The sequence below is a fragment of the Panthera pardus genome, unplaced genomic scaffold, assembly GCF_024362965.1.
Source record: "Panthera pardus isolate Hobbes unplaced genomic scaffold, ASM2436296v1 HiC_scaffold_6, whole genome shotgun sequence".
NCBI lineage: Eukaryota > Metazoa > Chordata > Mammalia > Carnivora > Felidae > Panthera > Panthera pardus.
The window spans coordinates 100,356,939-100,377,872 of record NW_026526991.1 but is presented as its reverse complement, the minus strand read 5'-3'; the positions used below and the strand labels follow the sequence as shown (position 1 = coordinate 100,377,872).

The 20,934-nt window shown below is 43.0% G+C and overlaps 1 protein-coding gene across 2 annotated transcripts in view; it reads right to left on the bottom strand.

Annotated features, from left to right (window-relative positions):
• The window catches only part of VWF (von Willebrand factor), a 137,777-nt gene extending 135,086 nt beyond the window's left edge, over positions 1 to 2,691 (bottom strand). The window contains exons 1-2 of one of the 2 annotated variants that reach the window (XM_053895673.1): positions 2,492 to 2,691; positions 1,324 to 1,378 (exon numbers count right to left, since the gene is read on the bottom strand). In XM_053895673.1, coding sequence (XP_053751648.1) covers positions 1,324 to 1,378 — 55 coding nt within the window. In that variant the 5' untranslated portion in view covers positions 2,492 to 2,691. Of the gene's footprint in view, positions 1 to 1,323; positions 1,379 to 2,131; positions 2,153 to 2,491 lie in introns of those variants that run through there. The other variant, XM_053895674.1, reaches the window with a different exon arrangement.
• Positions 2,692 to 20,934: the final 18,243 nt, after the last annotated feature.

Here is a 20,934-nt window from a genome sequence, read left to right as displayed (position 1 = left end):
TATTTGTTTTAACGACATTTACTTACTAATTTAAAATGTGATACATGCTTTATCAGAGAAAATTTGGGGAACACAGAAAAAATTCAATCAAGGTAAAATCATCATTAACCAACATTCCTTGATAACTGGACTTAACATTTTAGTTTTATCCTTCTGTTTCATAGCATATGGATATATAATTGCAGGTTTTCTACGAATTTGTGATCATCCCGTACAAACTATTTATAACCTGTTTATTTCTCAATGTACTGTAAAGAATTTATCATGCCATTGTGTACCCTTGCAAAACATGTTTTGCAGTGACTATAGCATATTTCACATCTAAATGTATACATTTATACATTATAATAATATTAACCCTATTATTAGGTGCTTAGCTTTTTTCCAAATTTTTTAAAAGATTATAATGAGCCACCTTTTACATTAATCTACTATATCTTGAACAGTTTACATTCAAACAAATTAGCTGGTGTGTCTAACACACAGAATCTATGGAGTGTTAACTTCTTTAGGGCCATAAGCTAATTCCTCCCAGGAGACCCTCTTACCACCTTCACACTGCGCATGTGTGTGTGTGTGTGTGTGTGTGTGTGTGTGGTCAGGTGGGGCACCACAATAGTAAATTTTTAAGTTTTCTGGATCCCCTGGCACAGGAACCATCTGGTTGGAAGATGTAGAGGGTATGAAAAATATACATTTTTTCCCCCACACTAAACTGTGAGCAACAGGCTGGATTCTGCTGACCTGAGTGATCTAAGTGGGGACAAGCCAGAGTCAGAAAAGGGTCCCTCTCACCATTCACAGACCAGTATCTCAGCAAGGGAAGCAAGGCACTGTAGTCCAGTGCGAGTGGTGGTCTAGGACCCAGGAGAACTGACCTCTGACCTTTGCTTTATGTGACTTTGGAGCATTCATTTTTCCTCTCTGACCCTCAGTCTCTTCATCTGTACTATGGGAGATTCCACTAGATGACCTCTGCAATCGCTTCTAAAACTAGTCATCTGTCCAAGTCTTGGGTTCCTTCTTCCCCATCCAGCAGCCGCATCATAGAAGACTGTTCTGTGTGACCCCTGTGCTTCTTAATTGTCCAGTCAGAGAAGGCATTTGCAGGTAGCTGCTCCTCAAGGAATACAAGTCAGGGGCAGGGGGCTCTGAAGAACCTTCACAGGAAGAATTAACTAGTGACTATGGCAGGCCCAACCCAAGCTTAACACGGGACTTGGCACACAGGTGAACTCCAGACACACCTGCTGATTCCTGGAAGGGAGTTATTCCAAAAGACCCTGAGGCAGGAGTAAAGAATGGAAGCACTTTAGTACCCACCTGGCAAGGTGAAGGCCAGAGCAAGCAGCACTCTCGCAGGTCTGGCAGGAAACATCTGCAGAGAAGCAGGAGAAATGACTGGTGATCACTGCCCTCACAGATCATTGCTGGGATGTATGACTGTCCATGTGTGAAGTGGGAAGAACAATTTTTTTTAAGCAAGAGAAAAGATTGATCCTTCCCGGCCCCTGTTTGCCCTTGAATATGGAAGACTGGTCCCCAAAAAAGCCCCTGGCCAGGCCCAGGCCCAAGAGTAACAATCACTGTGAGCCAGACCCCAGGCATCCTTCCCCAACCAGCAGTCCCAGAGCCCAGGCAGGCAAGGAACTAGGCCAGCCTGGCCTCTCACTCCCCTGCACTCCTGCAACAGCTAGGAGCCCATGCGTACCTGATTCCCTCCTGCCTTTTAATCCTTCCACGCTCGGCAGCAAGCTGGGGAGAAGAAGCTATCCTATGCTCTGTTCCTACCACAGGCACCCAGATGTGGAGAATGCTCAACAACCACGTTTGTAGGTCAGTCCCCGGCACTATACCCCTGCTCAGGCAATGTGTGTTGGGCCGAGCTGTTAAATGGACAGGAGTCCAGTAGCCCGGGCCCAGGAAAGGCTCCCATCGTGTGCCCCCCTCCAGAAAGAGAGAATCGACCCTGACTTCAGAGCCCACCCCAATCCCGTAGAGCCCCTGCCACAGCCCTCTCCTCTTGTTAAACAGGTATAGACTCTTATCACCTGAGATTTACTAGGGGTGACTCCTTTCCTACTCAGTGCCTCATCCAACCAAAGAGAGACAAACCCAGTCTGTTATATACCTGCGGAAGTAACACTTGGATGACATCAGATATGGCCACGTCTTGGTCTCAGAACCAGTGACCCTCTAAAACCTCCCAACACACAGGTATGTCAGGCTGCTTTCAGAATACACCCAGAGGTGAGAGCAGAACTCCTTCCAGTCTTGCCTCATCAAGTAGTACAAGCAGTAGCACCACCACGAACAAAAGCAGCCACAGGACTCCCCAGGGACAAGTGGAGAGTGGGCCTTAGGAAGGTCCCTGGCTCCCTCCAAACAATCCCTTCTAGCCCCGGGACAGAGGACCCCGGTTCCCCAGGGTAAGGCCCAGTCCTGATCTTCCTCCCCCAATTGAGCCAGCCCTGTTCCCAAAAGTCCAGACCTTTCCCTGCAAGCGGGGGGCTGCAGGTATCTCCAAGGTCCCTTAGGAAGCCCAGTGCCGCAAGATGGTGCCGCCGGCCTAGGCCATGTTCCCCAGCAGCTGAGGCCGATGGGACTGCTCGCAGCTCTGGACTGTTGCTGTTAAGTGACCCAGGGGCTGCGCACTCCCCGTGGCCAGGGGGAGATAAAGGCCGAGTTGTGACGTCCACCAGCCCCCCCTCCTTTCCCACCACAATAGCTGTGAGCGGCCACAGCAGGGCATTGGCCTCCTGTTAATTACCAGAAGGAAACAATGAACGGAAATGGTATTAGAAATACCTCCAAGCCGATAAGGCTTTGAAGAGTTTGGTGGGAGACCTCGGCCAGCTGCCATAATGGGCTGCCTTGGCCTCCCCACGCCCCCCACACCGCAACCACGATCCTGCCCACACACAGGATTCCATACAGACAGGGGATGACCACGAACGCTGGCCGGCCCAGGGCAGGCTGGCCCAGGCCAGGGAAGAATCCAAACCTGATCAACACAGCTTCTAGATCCGGCTTCCAAGGCCAGACACCGGGGAAGTTTGGAAAAACACCTCAACGTGAGCCAAATTGGTGGCTGTGTTTGGAGAAAGAAGAGAATGATGTTTCCTCTCCGCGCTAAGGTATGAATGCAGTCCCGGCCCTGACAAAAACAGGCCCTTTGACTCACAGCTAGTGTCCAGGGACAAGGTAAGGATGAGGGGCCTGGACACAAGCCCAGGCTTTTGGAAAATGGTGGCCAGGACGGTTTAAGTCTAATCCTCCCCTAAGGACCCTTCCTCCCACCGCTGGAGCCTGACTCCTCCCCGACCTTACACACACCCCACACATACACGCACATCACACCCACAAGCACCACATACATACACCTCACATACAACACACACACACCCCACATGCACACACACCACATACATATACTCACACCCCCACCATACACACATATTACACACATACACCACACAGGTGGATACACATATGTATATCACACATACCATAACATACACATCCTACACACACATACCACACCTACACACCACACATGCACACACATCACATACATCACACACACACACACACACACACACACACCAACACCACACACACCACATTCACCCCTCACACATCACACACATAGCACATTTACTACCTACCCCAAACACACACACAAAACCACACACACTACACATATCCCATGCACATACACACACGCACGCACACGTATACCCCAGTCGTTCTTCCCAATTTCCCATTCCTAAGAGCCTAATTCTCTGCATCATCTGCTAAACTCATTCCTGCTAAAAGACGTGGCTGATAAAATAGAGGAGGAAGATGACTCTCTCAGCGTGGGGTTCCAGGCATGGAGACAGGCAGCCGAAGACAGATTTAGGTGAAGAAGCCCACATCATTGCTTCTTGTGGATCATTACCACTTGCCCTAAGACTCTGGGAGACCATTAGTCCCCAGCTTCCCCACTTCCCATACCTCATGCTCTACCACTCCCTTTCGCACCCAGGAGAGGAGGATGAATGTTCCCAAGAAAGAAAACGGCAGTAGAGGCAGAATTAGTATGATAGAGTAGCAAAGGTACTTAAGGATTTCCATATCTAGCTTGTTTTTTGTTTTGTTTTGTTTTATTTTACTTGATAGCTGAAAATCTGCCCACTGTGAAGTATCATTAAATGCCGTGTTAGGGGCACCTGGGTGGCTCAGTCAGTTAAGCGTCAGAGTCTTGATTTCGGCTCAGGTCATGATCTCACAGTTCGTGAGTTCCAGCCCCACATGGGGCTCTGTACTGACCGTGTGGAGGCTTGGAATCCTCTCTCGCTCTCTCTGCCCCTCCCCCGTGCACACACACGCAAGCTCTCTCTCAAAATAATTAAATAAACTTTTTAAATAAATAAATAAATGCCATTTAAATAAGACAAATGCTTTTTGAATGCACAGCTAAACTGGGAGCAAAATAATGAACATCTCCAAGGATCTAGGATCCCCAAGAGCAGGAAGTGGTGCAAGCCTACAGGTTTAGTGAGTCCAGGTACACTCCAGGCTTGAGGCCAGGCATTGCAAGAACAGGAAATGAGGCTCTGGGCCTGACCCAGCCAGACAGCTGGACAAGACTCCTTCATAAAGCTGATATTTGAAGAGAAACCTTCCAAAGGGTGGGCCAGGAAAAATTCCAGCCATCAACATAGAAGATAAGGAGTTTGTCTATCTCCATTGGTTTTGGAGATGGAAAAGTAAAGTCTTTCTCTAGAATTTGTAGCCATAGGCCTACACTCATGCAGGTTTCAGGTTCAAATTGACATGACCACATGGTCCAGGAACTCCCAAGTTGAGAAGTTGACACAGAAGTTAGTTTTAGGCCAGTACCTGGGGCTCCTGGCAGAAACAAATTTTAAAAATCTATCTAAAAAGCTAAACCTTCTGGGGAGCCTGGGTGGCTCAGTCGGTTAAGCAATCGACTTCGTCTCAGGTCATGACATCTCCACTCCTGAGTTCAAGCTCCACGTCAGGCTCTGTGCTGACAGCTTCAGACTGTGTGTTCCTCTCTCTCTCTCCGCACCTACCCTACTCGAACTCTCTCTCTCTCTCTCTCTCTCTCTCTCTCTCTCTTTCTCTCTCTCTCAAAAATAAGTAAACACTAAAAAGATAAACCTTCTGGGGCGCCTAGGTGGCTCAGTCATTTAAGCGTCCGACTTCAGCTCAGGTCATGATCTCATGGTTCATGAATTCAAGTCCCACATCAGGCTCTGAGCTGTCGGCACACTTGGAACCTACTTGGGATTCTGTGTCTCCCTCTGTCTCTGCCCCCTCTCCGGCTCATGCTCTGTCTCTCTCTCTCAAAAATAAACAAACATTTAAAAAAATTTTAATAAATAAAAAAATAAGAAAGATAAACCTTCTTCCTAGGTTATCCACAGATATCCGATATCCACAGATAAAGTTCTCTAAGGGATCACTTCACAATCACAAATGTCAAAACACTTGATAAAACAATCCACCGTGAGCAAGAATAGGCAGTCACAACCGAAAGCAGGATTAGATCCTCTAAGAACTTCAGATAATAAAGTGATCACGTAGAGATGAAAAAACCAAAGTGTTTCAAATTATCATAGACTAAAGAACAGGAATTGAGAACACAAAAGAAAAAGACATAATGAGAAGAGAACAGGAAGGCTTGAAAAAGAACTTTAAGAAATGAGAATACATAGTAAATTCATTGAAAACTCCAAATACAAACAAGACATTCCTGAAGAAAACAAACTGCTGGAAGATAGAGCTGAGGAAATTATTCAAAGAGATAAGGAGATGAGAACAATGAGAGATGGGTTAAGAAACAGAATGAGAAAATCCAAAGAGAAATGCTGAGCGACTGTCCTTCAATGTAGATGTCTATATGCCGTGCCTTCGCTTGCATGCCCCCCCGGAAGCAGGCCCTGAGAATTCTAGTGCAGATCATTTATTTGGCAGAGCAGGAAACACCAGAAGGGAAGTGGGGACGTGATATGGGGAAGGGAGAGCAGCCAGCAAAAGATGTTTCTGAAACAGCCGCCACGTGGGCATCTGAGCTTAATCCTGTGAGGAAAGTCTGGAGAAAGGGTGAGTCTCATGCTCAGAATTAACCCACTCTTGGGTCAAGAGAGCACGGGCATTTCTAAACCTACCCGGGTGATTAATTGTCAAGGGCTGCTCCCCAGGGGCACTAACTCCTCCACACTCTGATCCTCAGGCTAGAAGAAACATACAAAGTTCAGAGGGGCATGGGAGAGGCATTCTGCCTAATTAAATTATCTTTCAGAGTTAAGGGAAAGTAGAGACACTTTTGAGAAAAATGACAGTGTGTTTAACATGAAGAGTCCTTTTGGAGGGGCACCTGGATGGCTCGGTTGGTGGCATCCAGCTCTGGCTCAGGTCACCATCTTGTGGTTGTTGGGTTCGAGCCCCCGGGTCAGGCTCTGCGCTGACAGCTCAGAGCCTGGATCCTGCTTCGGATTCTGTGTCTCCCTCTCTCTCAGCCCCTCCCCCGCTTGTGATCTCTCGTAATATTTATTCATAAATAAATAAACTTAAAAAAAGAAAGAAACAAAGAAAGAAGAGTCTTTTCTGAGAGAACTGCTAAAGAAAGTACTTCAGGAAGAAGGAAATTAAACCCAGAAAGAATATTCCAGAAGAAAAGGCAAACCAAGAAATTGGCAAATACAGAGGCAAATAGGAGCAGGCAGTGATTACATAAAATAGTAACAATCAGGGGCTCCTGGGTGGCTCAGTCAGTGACTTTGAGCCCCACATCAGGCTCTGTGCTGACAGGTGAGATCCTGGAGCCTGCTTCAGATTCTATGTCTCCCTCTCTCTCAGCTCTTCCCCCACTCATGCTCTGTCTCTCAAAAATGAATAAACGCTAAAACAAAATTAAAACAAATAGTAACAATCACAATGATTAATTAGAGAGTTAAAAAAAAATAAGATAGAACCAAAATACCAGACAGCAATAGTACCTAAGATGGGGAGTAGGTGAGGAGCACGAGAGTATATTAATGTCCTAGAATTGCTCAGGAGAAAGAAAGACGTAATAACTGTAGACTTGGTTAAACCTACCATGAATACCAAAATTTCAAGAAATGCTATTAAAAGAATAGAATTGAATGTACTTTTCCAAACCAACGAGGAAAAACAAGAAATAAATAAAACTAGATTGACCTAGAAAATAAATAAATAAATAAATAAATAAATAAATAAATAACATGAAAAGAGCAGAGCAAATAGCGTAAATTAAGATCGCACACAGGGGCAACTGGGTGGCTCAGTCAGCTGAACCTCTAACTTCAGCTCAGGTAATGATCTCCCGGTTCATGAGTTGGAGCCCCAGGTCAGGCTCTGTGCTGACAGCCCAGAGCCTGGAGCCTGCTTCAGATTCTGTGTCTCCCTCTCTCTCGGCCTCTCCCCTGCTCTGGCTCTGGCTCTCTATCTCTCTATCTCTCTCTCTCAAAATAAATAAACATTGAAGAAACAACTTTTTTAAAGCACACAAAAATCCAAATATTGGTGGGGTGCCTGGGTGGCTCAGTCAGTTAAGTGTTCAACTCTTGGTTTTAGCTCAGGTCAAGATCTCACAGTTCATGAGTTCAAGCCTCACATTGGGCTCCATGCTGACAGTGCAGAGCCTGCTTGGGATTCTCTCTCTCTCTCTCTCTCTCTCTCTCTCTCTCTCTCTCTCTCCTTCTCTCTGTCCCTCCCCTGCTTGCTCTCTGTCCCAAAACTTAAAAAAAAATTTTTTTTAATCTAAACATTGTTAATCAGCAGTAAAAAGAAAGATTATCAGACTGGATTTCTTTTAAAAGTCACACAATCCAGCAATGTTCAAGAGACAGACCTAAAACATGAAGACACAAGACTGCATGGGGAAAAAAAGCAAAAGGTCATGGTAACCAAGAGAAAGATTGTTATACTACCATCAGACAAAACAGACATAGGATAAAGGTCATCTTTAGACATAAAGAGGATAAAAAGTTGGTGAAAAGATGAACACCCCAGGAAGAGATAATTATAGATTTATGTGCACTTCATGATATAAACTCCAAAAGTATTTTAAAAATTATCGAATTATAAGGCAAAGTGAAAAGGCTTTAGGTAAAAGTAAACCACATTCACTTAAGGAAAGCAAGCAAACAAAATATTAGCCACTAAAATAAAGGAATGTTCTTGACCTAAGAAAGAGCACAAACTTCACAATTACAGTAAATTATAAGCCACTTTCCCTTTAAAAACTGTTAGACAAAGATGTCCCGTATCATCACTGCTAGTCAACATTGAATCAGACATTCAGGCCAGTACAGTAGCAAAACACGAGGACATATATGCAACTTTAATGGGGAAAAGCAAAATAGTTATTTGAAGATAAGATTATCGGTATAGAAAAATTTCAGAGAATTGACATAAAAGAATCTTATTCAGAATTCAGCAGTTTGCTAAAACAAGATGAATTTTCAAAATCTATTATGTTCCTGTATAATTATAAAATGCAATCTTTAAAGTGACTCTGTCAGCAAAAGAAATACTGTAAGGCACTTAAGAATGAATTCCAAGGGCTCCTGGCTGACTCAGTCGGAAAGAGCACATGACTCTTGATCTCGAGGTCATGAGTTCAAGACCCATAGCTGGGTGTAGAGGTTACTAAAAAAAATAAACTTAAAAAGAAAGGAAAAAACAATGGAAAGAAAACAAAGGGAAACAATATCAGAAATAAAACGAGGGATACTGTTATTAAAAAAAGGATAAATTCCATAAAATCTGTATAATACCATTATGCAGAAAATCATAAATTTTGTTACAAGACATAAAAGAAAACATAATAGGAAGGTACACTGTGTTCATACATACTAAACCACAATAATGTAAACATACCAATTATCCTCAAATTATAAATTAAATGCAACGCCAATCAAAATGTAGCAAGACTTTTCATGAAATTAGACAATCTGATCAAAATCCATATGGAAAGCAAAAGATTAAGAATAGTTCAGACAACTTGAAATTTAAAATTGTCAGTAGGAAATGAACAGTGGCTAGTATGAAAAAGATAAGAAATAACTAGCGTCAGCGAGGATGAGGAGGAAGGGGAACCCTTGTGTGCTGTTGGTGGGAATGTAAATTGGTGTAGCCACTATGGGAGCTTCCTCAAAAACTTAAGAATAGAACTGCCCTGTGACCCAGCAACCTCACTTCTGGGTATTTATTTGAGGGACATGAAAACACTCGCTCAAAAATATATATGCATATTCATTGCATCATTATTTACAATAGTCACAACATAGAAGCAACCTAAGTGTCCATCAATGGATGAATGAATAAAGAAGAGGTAGTATGTACATTTATAGGAATATTTCTCATCCATGAGAAAGAAGGAAATCTCATCCTTGACAACATGGATGGACCTTGTAGGCATTATGGTAAGTGAAATAAGTCAGTCAAAGAAAGACAAATACGATGTGATTTCACTGATATGTGGACTCTAAAAGAAAAACAAAATTTAAAAAGCAAGCTCATGGATTGGTGGTGGCCAGAGGTGAAAGGGGTAAAAAGATACAAGCTTCCAGTTATCAAATCAATAAGTCATTGGATATAATGTACAACATGGTGATTATAGTTAATAATACTATATTATACATATGAAAGTTGCTGAGAGGGTAGATTTTAAAAGTTCTCATTACCAGGAAAAAAAAAAAAATGTAACTATGGGTGGTGTCAGATGTCAACTAGATGTATTGTGGTGATCACTTCACAGTATATATAAATATCAAATCATTATATTGTACACTTGAAACTAATATAATTTTACATGTCAAATTCTGTTAATGTTTATTTATTTTTGAGAGAGACAGAGCGTGAGCAGGGAAGGGGCAGACAGGAAGGGAGACACAGAATGCAAAGGAGGCTCCATCCAGGCTCTGAGCTGTCAGCACAGAGCCCAATGTGAGGCTCAAACCCACAAACTGCAAGATCATGACCTGAGCCAAAGTTGGACGCTTAACTGCCTGAGCCACCCAGGAATCCCTCCCTGTATGTAAAATTTTTTAAGTTAAAAAAAAAAAAAAATGGACAAACAACCCAGTGGCAGTAGATAAGTGATACAGAAAGACAATTCACAGAAAAGGAAGAAACCCATTTGGCCAGTAAACATATGAAAAACAATTCAACCCCACTGGTCATCAGGAAAATCCAAAATAATACCACAATTAGTTATCTATCCATCAGATTGGCAAGGATGTGGGGCTACTGGAACTCCTGCTTGCTGTTGTTGTGACAAATGGTGTATCACTTTGGAGAAAAATGTGGAAATAGCTATTACATTTAATAGCAATTCCCCATGATCCAGCAATTGTACTCCTAGACATATCCCCTGGAGAAATTTTCATCCACGTGCACAAAGCAAGTTGCACAGAATGTTTACCTGCAGCAGTGAATGTAGTCACAAAAAATGTGTAAACAACCTAAATATACTTCAACAGCATTCATGAATAACTTGCGATACATTCATCCTATGAAATGCCAAATAGCAGTGAAAAAATAATCTGGGCTCTGTGTACCAACATGGATAAATCCCCAAAATAATGGTGAGCAAGAAATAAAAGCAAGTATCAGAGGATCTCTACAGCGAGCTAGCATTTCTGTAAAGTTAAAGACCATGTAAAAGAAAACTGTATACTATTGCTTATAAATATGTTTAATTGCCAATAAACTAAACATACACATGCACGGTGTGATGACCAGTAAATTCAAGATAGTGGCTGCTTCTAGGGGGATCAAAGAAGATGAAATCCAGAGAACAGTACATACAGGGCTATTCCTCTTTGTATATGCTTTATTTATTTCATCGTTTCAAAAATATGAGGCAAATATGGAAACATGTTGAGATGGGACCAATCTGGCTGTATTATCTATGTAACTATTATACTATATTATCCTCTTCAGTTTTCTGTAAGGTTGAAATTTTCATTTAAAAGTAAAGCCCTGGGGGCGCCTAGGTGGCTCAGTCAGTTAAGCCTCTGGCTTCAACTCAGGTCATGATCTCAAGGTACGTGAGTTCAAGCCCCGTGTCAGGCTCTGTGCTGACAGCTCTGAGCCTGGAGCCTGCTTTGGATTCTGTGTCTCCTTCTCTCTCTGCCCCTGCCCCACTTGTGCTCTGTCTCTCTCTATCAAAAATAAGTAAATGTAAAAAAAAAAAAATTTTTTTTTAAGTAAAGCCCTGAGGCCAGGGACCTTGGCATATGGTTTTACCCTTACAAGCAGCAAAGTCACTGGCATCCTTGCACACACATTTTTGCACACGTGGCCTATGGCCTTAAAACAAAGTCCTTGCAGTAAAAAAAAAAAAAAAAAAAAAAATCACTGGGTCAAAGGCACAAAAATTGTTAAGACTTTTATATATTCTGCCAAGAATTATGCCAATCTACACTTCCAAAGCATTTTATTTTTGTTTTCGTTTTTTTAATGTTTGTTTATTTTTGAGAGAGAGAAACAGAGTGCGAGTGGGGGAGGAGCAGAGAGAGAGGGAGACAGAATCTGAAGCAGGCTCCAGGCTCTGAGCTGCCAGCACAGAGCCTGATGCAGGTCTCGAACTCACAAACCGTGAGATCGTGCCCTGAGCTGAAGTCGGACACTTAACTGACTGAGCCACCCAGGTGCCCCCCAGGGCATTTTATTATTATTGTGAACTGAATGTGTGTGTCCTCCAAAATTCATATGTTGAAGCCCTCCCTCTCAATGTGGTGGTATTAGGAGGTGGGCCTTTCCGAAATAATTAGGCTTAGAGGTCAGGAGGATGAGGCCCATGATGGCATTAGTGCCCTAATAAGAAGAGGAAGAGACACGAGAGTTTTCTCTGACATGTGAGGACACAGTGAGAAAGCAACTGTCTGCAAGCCAAGAAGCAGACCATCACCAAGAAATGGATCTCTTGGCACCCTGATCTTGGACCTCCAGCCTCCAGAACCATGAGAAATAATATCTGTTGCTAAGGCCACCCAGGCTGTAGGGGTTTTTTAAATAGCGAAATACCATTAAAAAGCCAGCAGCTTGGGGCACCTGGGTGGCTCAGTTGGTTAAGCATCTGACTTCGGCTTAGGTTATGATCTCACAGTTCATGGGTTCAAGCCCCACGTCAGACTCTGTGCTGACAGCTCAGGGCCTAGAGCCTGCTTCAGATTCTGTGTCTCCCCCTCTCCCTTGGTCCCCCTCCCGCTCACACTCTGTCCATGTCTCTTAAAAATAAATAAACACTAAAAAAAAATTTTTTTAAGTCAGCAGCCTGAACTAAGACAATTCTTTTTTATTATTTGGTAACTTCACTGGCAGATACTGGTATGCGATTATTGTTTGAATATTCATTCCTTTCATTATTAGGAAATATTTTCTACTATTTCCATTTGTATTTCTTCTATTGTGAAGTTCTTGTGTCTTTAGCTCATTTTCAACTGAGATGTTTGTCTTTTCTTGATTATTTGTTTAAGCTCTTTATAGATTAAGAATATTATTGGGGCGCCTGGGTGGCTCAGTCAGTTGAGTGTCTGACTTTGGCTCAGGTCATGATCTTGCGGTCCGTGAGTTCGAGCCCTGCGTTGGGCTCTGTGCTGACAGCTCAGAGCCTGGAGCCTGTTTCAGATTCTGTGTCTCCCTCTCTCTCTGCCCGCCCCACCCCCACCCCCCACCCCCCCCCCCCCCCGCCCCGTGCTCTGTTTCTCTAACTCTCTCAAGAATAAATTATAAACATTAAAAAAAATTTTAAAAAGAAAGAATATTATTCCATTTTCCTCACATTAGTATGCAAATGTTTTTCTCCGTTCTTCCTGTACCTTTAACCTTTATTTATGAAGGGTTTTTTTGTTTGTTTGTTTTTTATGTGCGGGAGTTTGAGGAATCATTTAATGCTTTTTTGGTGGCGAGGGGGTGCTAGGTACCATAGATCCAAAGTAAAAGTACAAAACACAAAGTGTTGAGAAGGATGCACAGTGAAAAGTCAAACCTCCCTTCCTCCCAGGTGGATGACAATCATCTTACTTCGCTATGAACTGAGGGACTCTTGGGGACATGGGGTTTTTATTACTAAAACTGGGACATTTCTCAGCAAACTGGGACAGTTGGTCACCCTACCGGCCCCCTAATTTCCCTCTCAGAAGCAATACTGGTATGAGTTTCTTGGATAAGCCTTCCAGAAATATTACAAAAGTTGTCAACTTGAATCTTCAAATCTGTTGTGGGGACTACGAATCTTAGTCCACAAACTTGCATTCATGGGATATGCCACATCCTTTTATTTGTTTTAAACCAAATTAAATGCAACCTTCTTCAAGGCAAGGTGACACAAAAATCCAAGGGGTGCCATGTGCTCAGAAAGCAAGGTCAAGTTTCTGAAATCTTAGCCCATCCCCTTGCACTTCCTCTTTCCCAAGCCCACACAACTCCTCTAAAGACTAGTGGCCCCCAACTTCCAGGTTCCATGACCTCTGACTCCCCGGGATGCTGCTGCTTCCTCCTGAACCCCAAGACAGTGTAGGCAAGGCAGAAACAGCCAAAGTACAGAGAAGCCACCAAAGGAAGGCAGCAGAGGGAGTCCCAGAGCCCCTACTTCTTCCTTTTTAGTAGGGCCCTCCTTCTGGGGCCTCGTGCTCCATAGTCAGTGCACTGAACTGCCTCCTGGGCCCTGCTGTGCACCTGTCCACCCTGGCGTCACCGTGTACCCCAGAATGTCTGCTCCTCGCCCACCGGCATCACTCCCAGACGCCTCCTGTGCTTGGCTCACTGGTTCCATTCTCTGAAAGACCTTCCTCTTCTCCCACTCCTCTCTGCTATCATCCTCCACATCCCTCCCTTGCAGAGAGCCACCCAGGTGCCCCATTATAGTCTTAATATTCCAGTCAAGAGTGTTATACTCTGATAAAATAGAAATTCCAGTGTCTTATCTAAATAGGCAGTGCCAGGGCGCCTGGGTGGCTTATTCGGTTGAGTGTCCAGCTTTTGGTTTTGGCTCAGGTCATGATCTCACGGTTCATCAGATCAAGCCCCACATCAGGCTCTGCTCTGACAGTGAGGAGCCTGCTTGGGATTCTCTTTCTCCCTCTCTCTCTGGTCCTCCCCCACTCACACACACTCTCTCCCTTTCTCAATTATATAAACATTTTTTTAAAAGACTTTTCTCTAACTACAGGGGAACAGAGATGAATGCAGCTGGGACTCCTGATTGGCCACACAAAGGGCCGCATAAACCGCATTGGGGTGGAAGTTACAGCAGCCACAGTGTGAGGAGCACCTGGGGCTGCAGGTGCAGGCTGTGGAGCCCTCAGCCCTCCAACCCCTGACTCCTCTTAGCACACCTAGAATTGGGCCATTTGACACTAAGATCATTACCTACGGAAATCCCAAGTCGTAGACCATGCCACCAAGTTTTACATTTGCCAGTATAAGCCCAGTGACTTTAATTTTACATATTAAATCCAGTTGATCAGTTAATAAATTGGAAAATTGTCCAGGGAGCCTTTTCTGAGTTAATATTTCCACTGAGGTTGTTGGCTTTCCTGGGATTCTATGAAGTTCTTTGTGTATAAAAGCACGCTCTATGAAATGAAAACTGTAGACATTCACCAATGGCCCTGAGCTGCGTGAGTGTTTGAGATACATTTATATATAGCCTGGGGATCTAATCGCATTGGCTTGATGTTTTAACAGTCTGGAGCACGTCCCTCTGCCATGACCTGTGTGACCTCTCCTTCCTCTCCCCTCATACTACTAACAAGATATCTGTTGGCAATTTTTGTATTTTTTTTTTATGAACGTGATATGTTGATGCCTTATCTCCCTAATCAGACCACCAGTTCCATGAGAATGGGAATGGAATTTGGAAAGCAGCCTGCCTTCCCAGACTCCACCCCACCTCCAAACACAGGAGCAGGACCCTTAGCAAAAGTGACCCACCAAACCACTAACCTCCAGTCACTCTGGCTTGCATCCTGGCTGGCTGCCTGCCATGGGATGTGGAGTATGGGATGTATGAGTGCTCCCACTCGAGCCGTGCTCCCTAGGGAGGAGAGCAGCTGTCAGCCTTACACCAACAGTGATGAAGTTCTATTCCCAGAGGTTGCTCTGGAGCAATTCCACAAATATAAATACAAGAGGTACACTAAGTGGTTACAAACCGTGATGGAGAGTCAAAGGAAAGGGCACTCACCTTTGTCGGGGATGATGGCCAACCAACACCTTCCCTAGCAGGAATGGATGGAGTTTGAACTGACTTGGGGAGGGTGGGTAGAGTGATATTTTAACAACGTTAATCACTTTTTTATTATTATAAAAGCAGCATATGGTTATAAAGTACGGACAAAAGTATGGACAAATAAAAATAAGAAAATAAAAATCACCCATAATCCTATTACACAGAAACAACCACCATCAATAGTTTAGCATGTTGAAATTAACAACTCAGGAAACAACAGATGTTGGCAAGAATGCAGAAAGAGGGGAACACTTTTGCAAACTGGTGTAGCCACTCTGGAACACGGTGTGGAGGTTCCTCAAAAAATTAAAAATAGAACTACCCTACGACCCAACCATTGCACTACAAAGTATTTATCCAAAGGATACAGGAGTACTGATTCACAGGGGCACATGCACCCCAATGTTTATAGCAGCACTATTGACAATAGCCAAAATATGGAAAGAGCCCAAATGTCCATCGACAATGAATGGGTAAACAAGATGTGGTATATACAATGGAATACTACTGGGTGATCAAAAAGAATGAAATCTTGCCATTTGCAGCAACATGGATGGAACTAGAGGGTATTATGCTAAGTGAAATAAGTCAGGCAGAAAAAGACAAATATATTATTTCACTCAGATGATCATAGGGGAAGAGAAGGAAAAATAAGATATAAATGGAGAGGGAGGAAAACCAGAAGAGACTCTTAAATACAGAGAACAAACAGGGTTGCTAGTGGGGAGTGGGTTGGCAGATGGGCTAAATGCGTGATGGGCATTAAGGAGGGCACTTGCTGGGATGAGCACTGGGTGTTGTATGTAAGTGATGAATCACTAAATTCTACTCCTGAAACCAATACTACACTGTATGTTAACTAATTTGAATTTAATAAATAAACGCAGGGTGCCTGCGTGGCTCAGTTGGTTAAAGTGTCTGACATAGGCTCAGGTCATGATCTCACAGTTCATGGGTTCAAGCCCCATGTCGGGCTCTGTGCTGGCAGCTCAGAGCCTGGAGCCTGCTTTGTATTCTGTGTCTCCCCTCTCTTTGCCCTTCTCCCACTCATGCTCTGTCTCTCAAAAACAAATTTAAAATGTTAAAAACAAATTAAAAATAAATAAATGTAAAATTTTAAAAAAAGTTTAAGCATTTTACTTTCCTTTTCAAATATATATATTATATACATACAAAATATAATCTTTTTTTGTTTATTTTTGAGAGACAACAAGAGCCAGGGAGGAGTAGAAAGAGAAGGGGACACAGAATCCAAAGTAGGCTCCAGGCTCTGAGCTGTCAGCACAGAACCCAAATGTGGGGCTCAAACTCAGGAACCGTGAGATTATGACCTGAGCCAAAATTGGACAATTAACCGATTGAGCCACCCAGGCACCACTAAGATATAATTTTTAAATAAAATCTTTTTATACAGATAGTTTTATAACCTGGGTTTTTGCTTTTGAATATATCATAAATATTCAATTCACTTACACTTTTGTATTTTTTTCTTTTGTTCACTGAATGTTTCTCTTCATGATATTCCACGATTTATGAAACCAGTTCCATATAGTTGGATATCTATTTAGGTTGGTTCTACTTTTTCTTTTTATTAATAGTGCTACAGTGAACATCTTTGAAGCTGTATCTATGCGCAACCCTCAGGATTATTCCACTGCCTGAAATTCCTATGGAAGTTCTGGATCAATGGTCATCTACATTTTAAGGTCTTTGATGATAAGGTCGAGCAGGATTTCAACAGGTGAAAACGAGGGAAAAGGGCATTTCAGATGCAAAGAAAGAAGTAATAGCAGAGAAGCAGGAAAACTCTGTGCATGTTAAAATACATATGTGACAAAATAGGCTGGTAGTTAAAGCAAATAAACAAGACCTGTAGGAGATAAGAAAAAATGGGAAGACAATCTATCAAGAACCTTGAGCCAGGGTCAGGGGTTTGTGTTGATCTAGTAGCCTCTGGGTAAGACACAGTAGCTGCAGAGGCCATGGATTGTAGAGGAGCCAAATAGACAAAGGGAGACCGATCAGGTGGCTGATGGATGCTTCCAGAAGATACACAATGAGGGCCTAAACGGGGCCCTGGATCTTGAGCAGATACAGCCAGCAGATACCCTTTGACAAAAGGGACTTTGCAAATGTGATTAAATTAAAAAATTGAGATGGGGAGACTATCCTGGATTGTCCAATCTAATCCAAAGGGTTCTTATGTGAGGAGGCAGTAGGGTCAGAATCAGGGAAGATGTGATTGCAGATGCAGAGTTTGGGGTGGTAGGGGGCCATGAGCCAAGGAACGTGGGCAGACTCTGGAGGCCAGAGTAGGCAAGGAACAGATTCTCCCCCTAGAACCTACGGAAGGAACACAGCTCTGCTGATACCTTGATTTTGACCCATTTCAGACTTCTGGCTTCCAAAACTAGTAGATACAAATTTGTGTTGTTTTAAGCCATTAAGTTTGTGACCATTTGGTACGAGAACAATAGGAAACTAACACAGACAGAGCTGCACAGCCCTTGCTCCAGGCAGCCTTATTAAATTAGTGTTAAGAGGACAATGGGTGCTATGGGGCTCAAGGAAGTGGGATCCCTGGATCTGATGCTAAGCAGAATTGCACACCTGGGAAGGTGTGACTGTTGAAGGCACTTCCGGGAATGCTGCCCAGAGGCAGGGGGAATGCCGGAGTTGACCTCTGCCTACGTGCAGTAAATTCTCCAGAGTGTAACTAATACAAATGCAAAAGAACCTCCAGAAGGAAAGATTTCCTAGCAGGGCTCGTATTTGCCTTTTCTTTGTGTATTTGGAACATCTCTTCTGTGCAAATTCCACAGGTTAGAGAACTTCCTCTGGGGCAGTTCACGCCAAATGAACAAACACAGTAGACTTTTCAAACCAGGCTCCCAGCTTCCAGCATATACTGCCAGCACCTGAAGGGAAGCCATCCTCCTCTACTTCCTGTCTCCTAGGGACATCTGTGGGGGCGAAATAGTATGCTCACTTCCTTCCTCTACAGTCATCATCATGGTCATGACGTGCCTGCGGTCCAATGTCAAAGGGGTGGCACAACTTCAAACTAATTCTCTCACATTCTTGGTAACTACGACACCACATTATTATTGCCGTAGAGTTAGAGAGTCTCAAACCAGTACATCTGGTGGAGTTTCTGGTCCACACAGCACCAAAGGATTCCTAAACCCAGAACCACTATCCCAGGCCCTGGGGTTCTAGCTTTACAGACAGAAAGTTACAACAATTCTCACATTGTGGACATCTTATAAAGTAGCTTCTAAAATACATAAGTCACTAAGTCAATTTCAAAGTCTTTCTTTTTTTTTTTTTAATGTTTATTTATTTTTGAGAGAGAGAGCAAACAGGGGAGGGGCAGAGAGAAAGAGAGGGAAACACAGAATCTGAAGCAGGCTCCAGGCTCTGCGCTGTCAGCACAGAGCCTGACACAGGGCTTGAACCCATGAACTGTGAGGTCATGACCTGAGCCCGAAGTCAGACACTTAACCGACTGAGCCACCCAGGTGCCCCTAAAAGCCTTTCTCAAATATCTATAGGTCAAGCAGATCAAACTGGTAAAATAGGAATTTTTTTAAACAATTAAACCCAGTCATTGCATTCTTGAGCATTTAGGCAGGAGAAATGGAAACTTAGGTTATACCAAATCCTATACATGAATGTTTGTAACAGCTTTATTTGTAATAGTCAAAAACTGGAAACAACTCAGTTGTCCTTCATTGGGTTAATAGTTAAACAAATGGTGGTCCATCCACCTATGAAATACCGGTCAGCAATAAGAAAGAACAAACCACTGATACACATACAAAACCCCAAAAGTTGACATACTGTATGATTCCATTTATGTAACACTCTTGAAATTACAAAATTACAGAAATGGAGAACACATTAGTGGTTACCAAGAGTTAGAGGCAGAAGAGAGGAGTTTGTGAGGTGGGGTACAAAAAGGAGGTGCTTGGGGCGCCTGGGTGGCTGAGTCAGTTAAGCGTCAACTTCAGCTCAGATCATGATCTCACGGTCCATAGGTTCAAGCCCCACGTCAGGCTCTGTGCTGACAGCTCAGAGCCTGGAGCCTGCTTGGATCCTGTGTCTCCTTTTTCTCTCTCTGCCCCTCCCCTGCTTGTGCTCTAACTCTCCTTTTCTCTCTCAAAAATAAAAATAAACATAAAAAAATAATTAAAAAAACAAAAAGGATGGGGCGCCTGGGTGGCTCAGTCAGTTAAGCGGCCGACTTCAGCTCAGGTCACGATCTCGCGGTCTGTGAGTTCAAGCCCCGCGTCGGGCTCTGTGCTGACAGCTCAGAGCCTGGAGCCTGTTTCAGATTCTGTGTCTCCCTCTCTCTGACTCTTCCCCGTTCATGCTCTGTCTCTCTCTGTCTCAAAAATAAATAAACGTTAAAAAATAAATAAATAAATAAAAATAAAAAAACAAAAAGGAGGTGCTTGTGGTTATAAAAGAGCAATGAGAGGGATCTTTGTTGTGATGGCCATATGTTGACATGGTAGTGGAGACACAAACCGACATGTGATAAAATTGTACAGAACTAAATACACACACACACACACACACACACACACACACACACACACACGAACACAAGTAAAACTACTGAACTCTGAATAAAATGGGTGGGTTGCATCCATGTCAGTTTCCTGGAGGTGATATTTTACTATGGTTTTGCAAGATGTTACCATTAAAGGGAATTGCAATGGATCTCTCTGTACTACTCTTTACAATTGCACATGAATCTATAATTTTCTGAAAATAAAGATTTTAACTAAAAATTGTTTTTAAAAAACAATATATAAGGTTGATCTAATGTATCTGTTTGGAACTTTGCACCAATAATTGGAGAATCCACAGTATCCTCAGGTACACAGAAGATAACAGTCCTGTTTGACCAGGAGTCTTCTGAATTTAGCACTGAAAGTCCTTCATCCCAGGAACCCCTCAGTCCCAAACAAATAGAGATGGTTAGTCACCCCTACATTTACAAAAATTAATTATGCACAATTTCCAGCACATTTCAGAGAATAAATAGGTAACATGCACTCCATATTCTCTGAGCACACTACAATTTACATTGAAAAGTCAACTTAAAAAATGTTTTTAATCCTCATATATTTGGAAATTTCAAAGCATACTTCCAAATAACTTGGAGGTCAAAAAATAAATCAGAAGAGAAATTTTAAAATACCTCAAACCAAACAATATGAAGATACTCCATATGTAGCGATATGCAAAGAATGTAAAGATACAATGGAATGTGTTCTTTCGTGCTCTCAGCTCTTCAAACTAGTGGGAGTATAAATATGGCAACTTGGGAACACATGATGTATCAGACTCCTGTAATGTGTTCAACTCTTGATCCGGTTAAGTCCACTTCTAGGAATTAACTGAAGGAAACTACCTACAATGAGGGCAAAGATCTGCATCCAAGATAGTCACTGCAGCATTGTTTCTAATTGTCAAAATGGAAGTGTAAGCATCCTACACGTCCCAGTTTAGATTAGTCGAATAACTTTTGGCACGCACATGGGATGAATTATCACGTAGCTGGGAAAAACAGTGTTGAAGAACAGTTACAAATGACATGGGGAAATGTTTGTGGAATAATCTTTAAGTGACAGGACAGATGA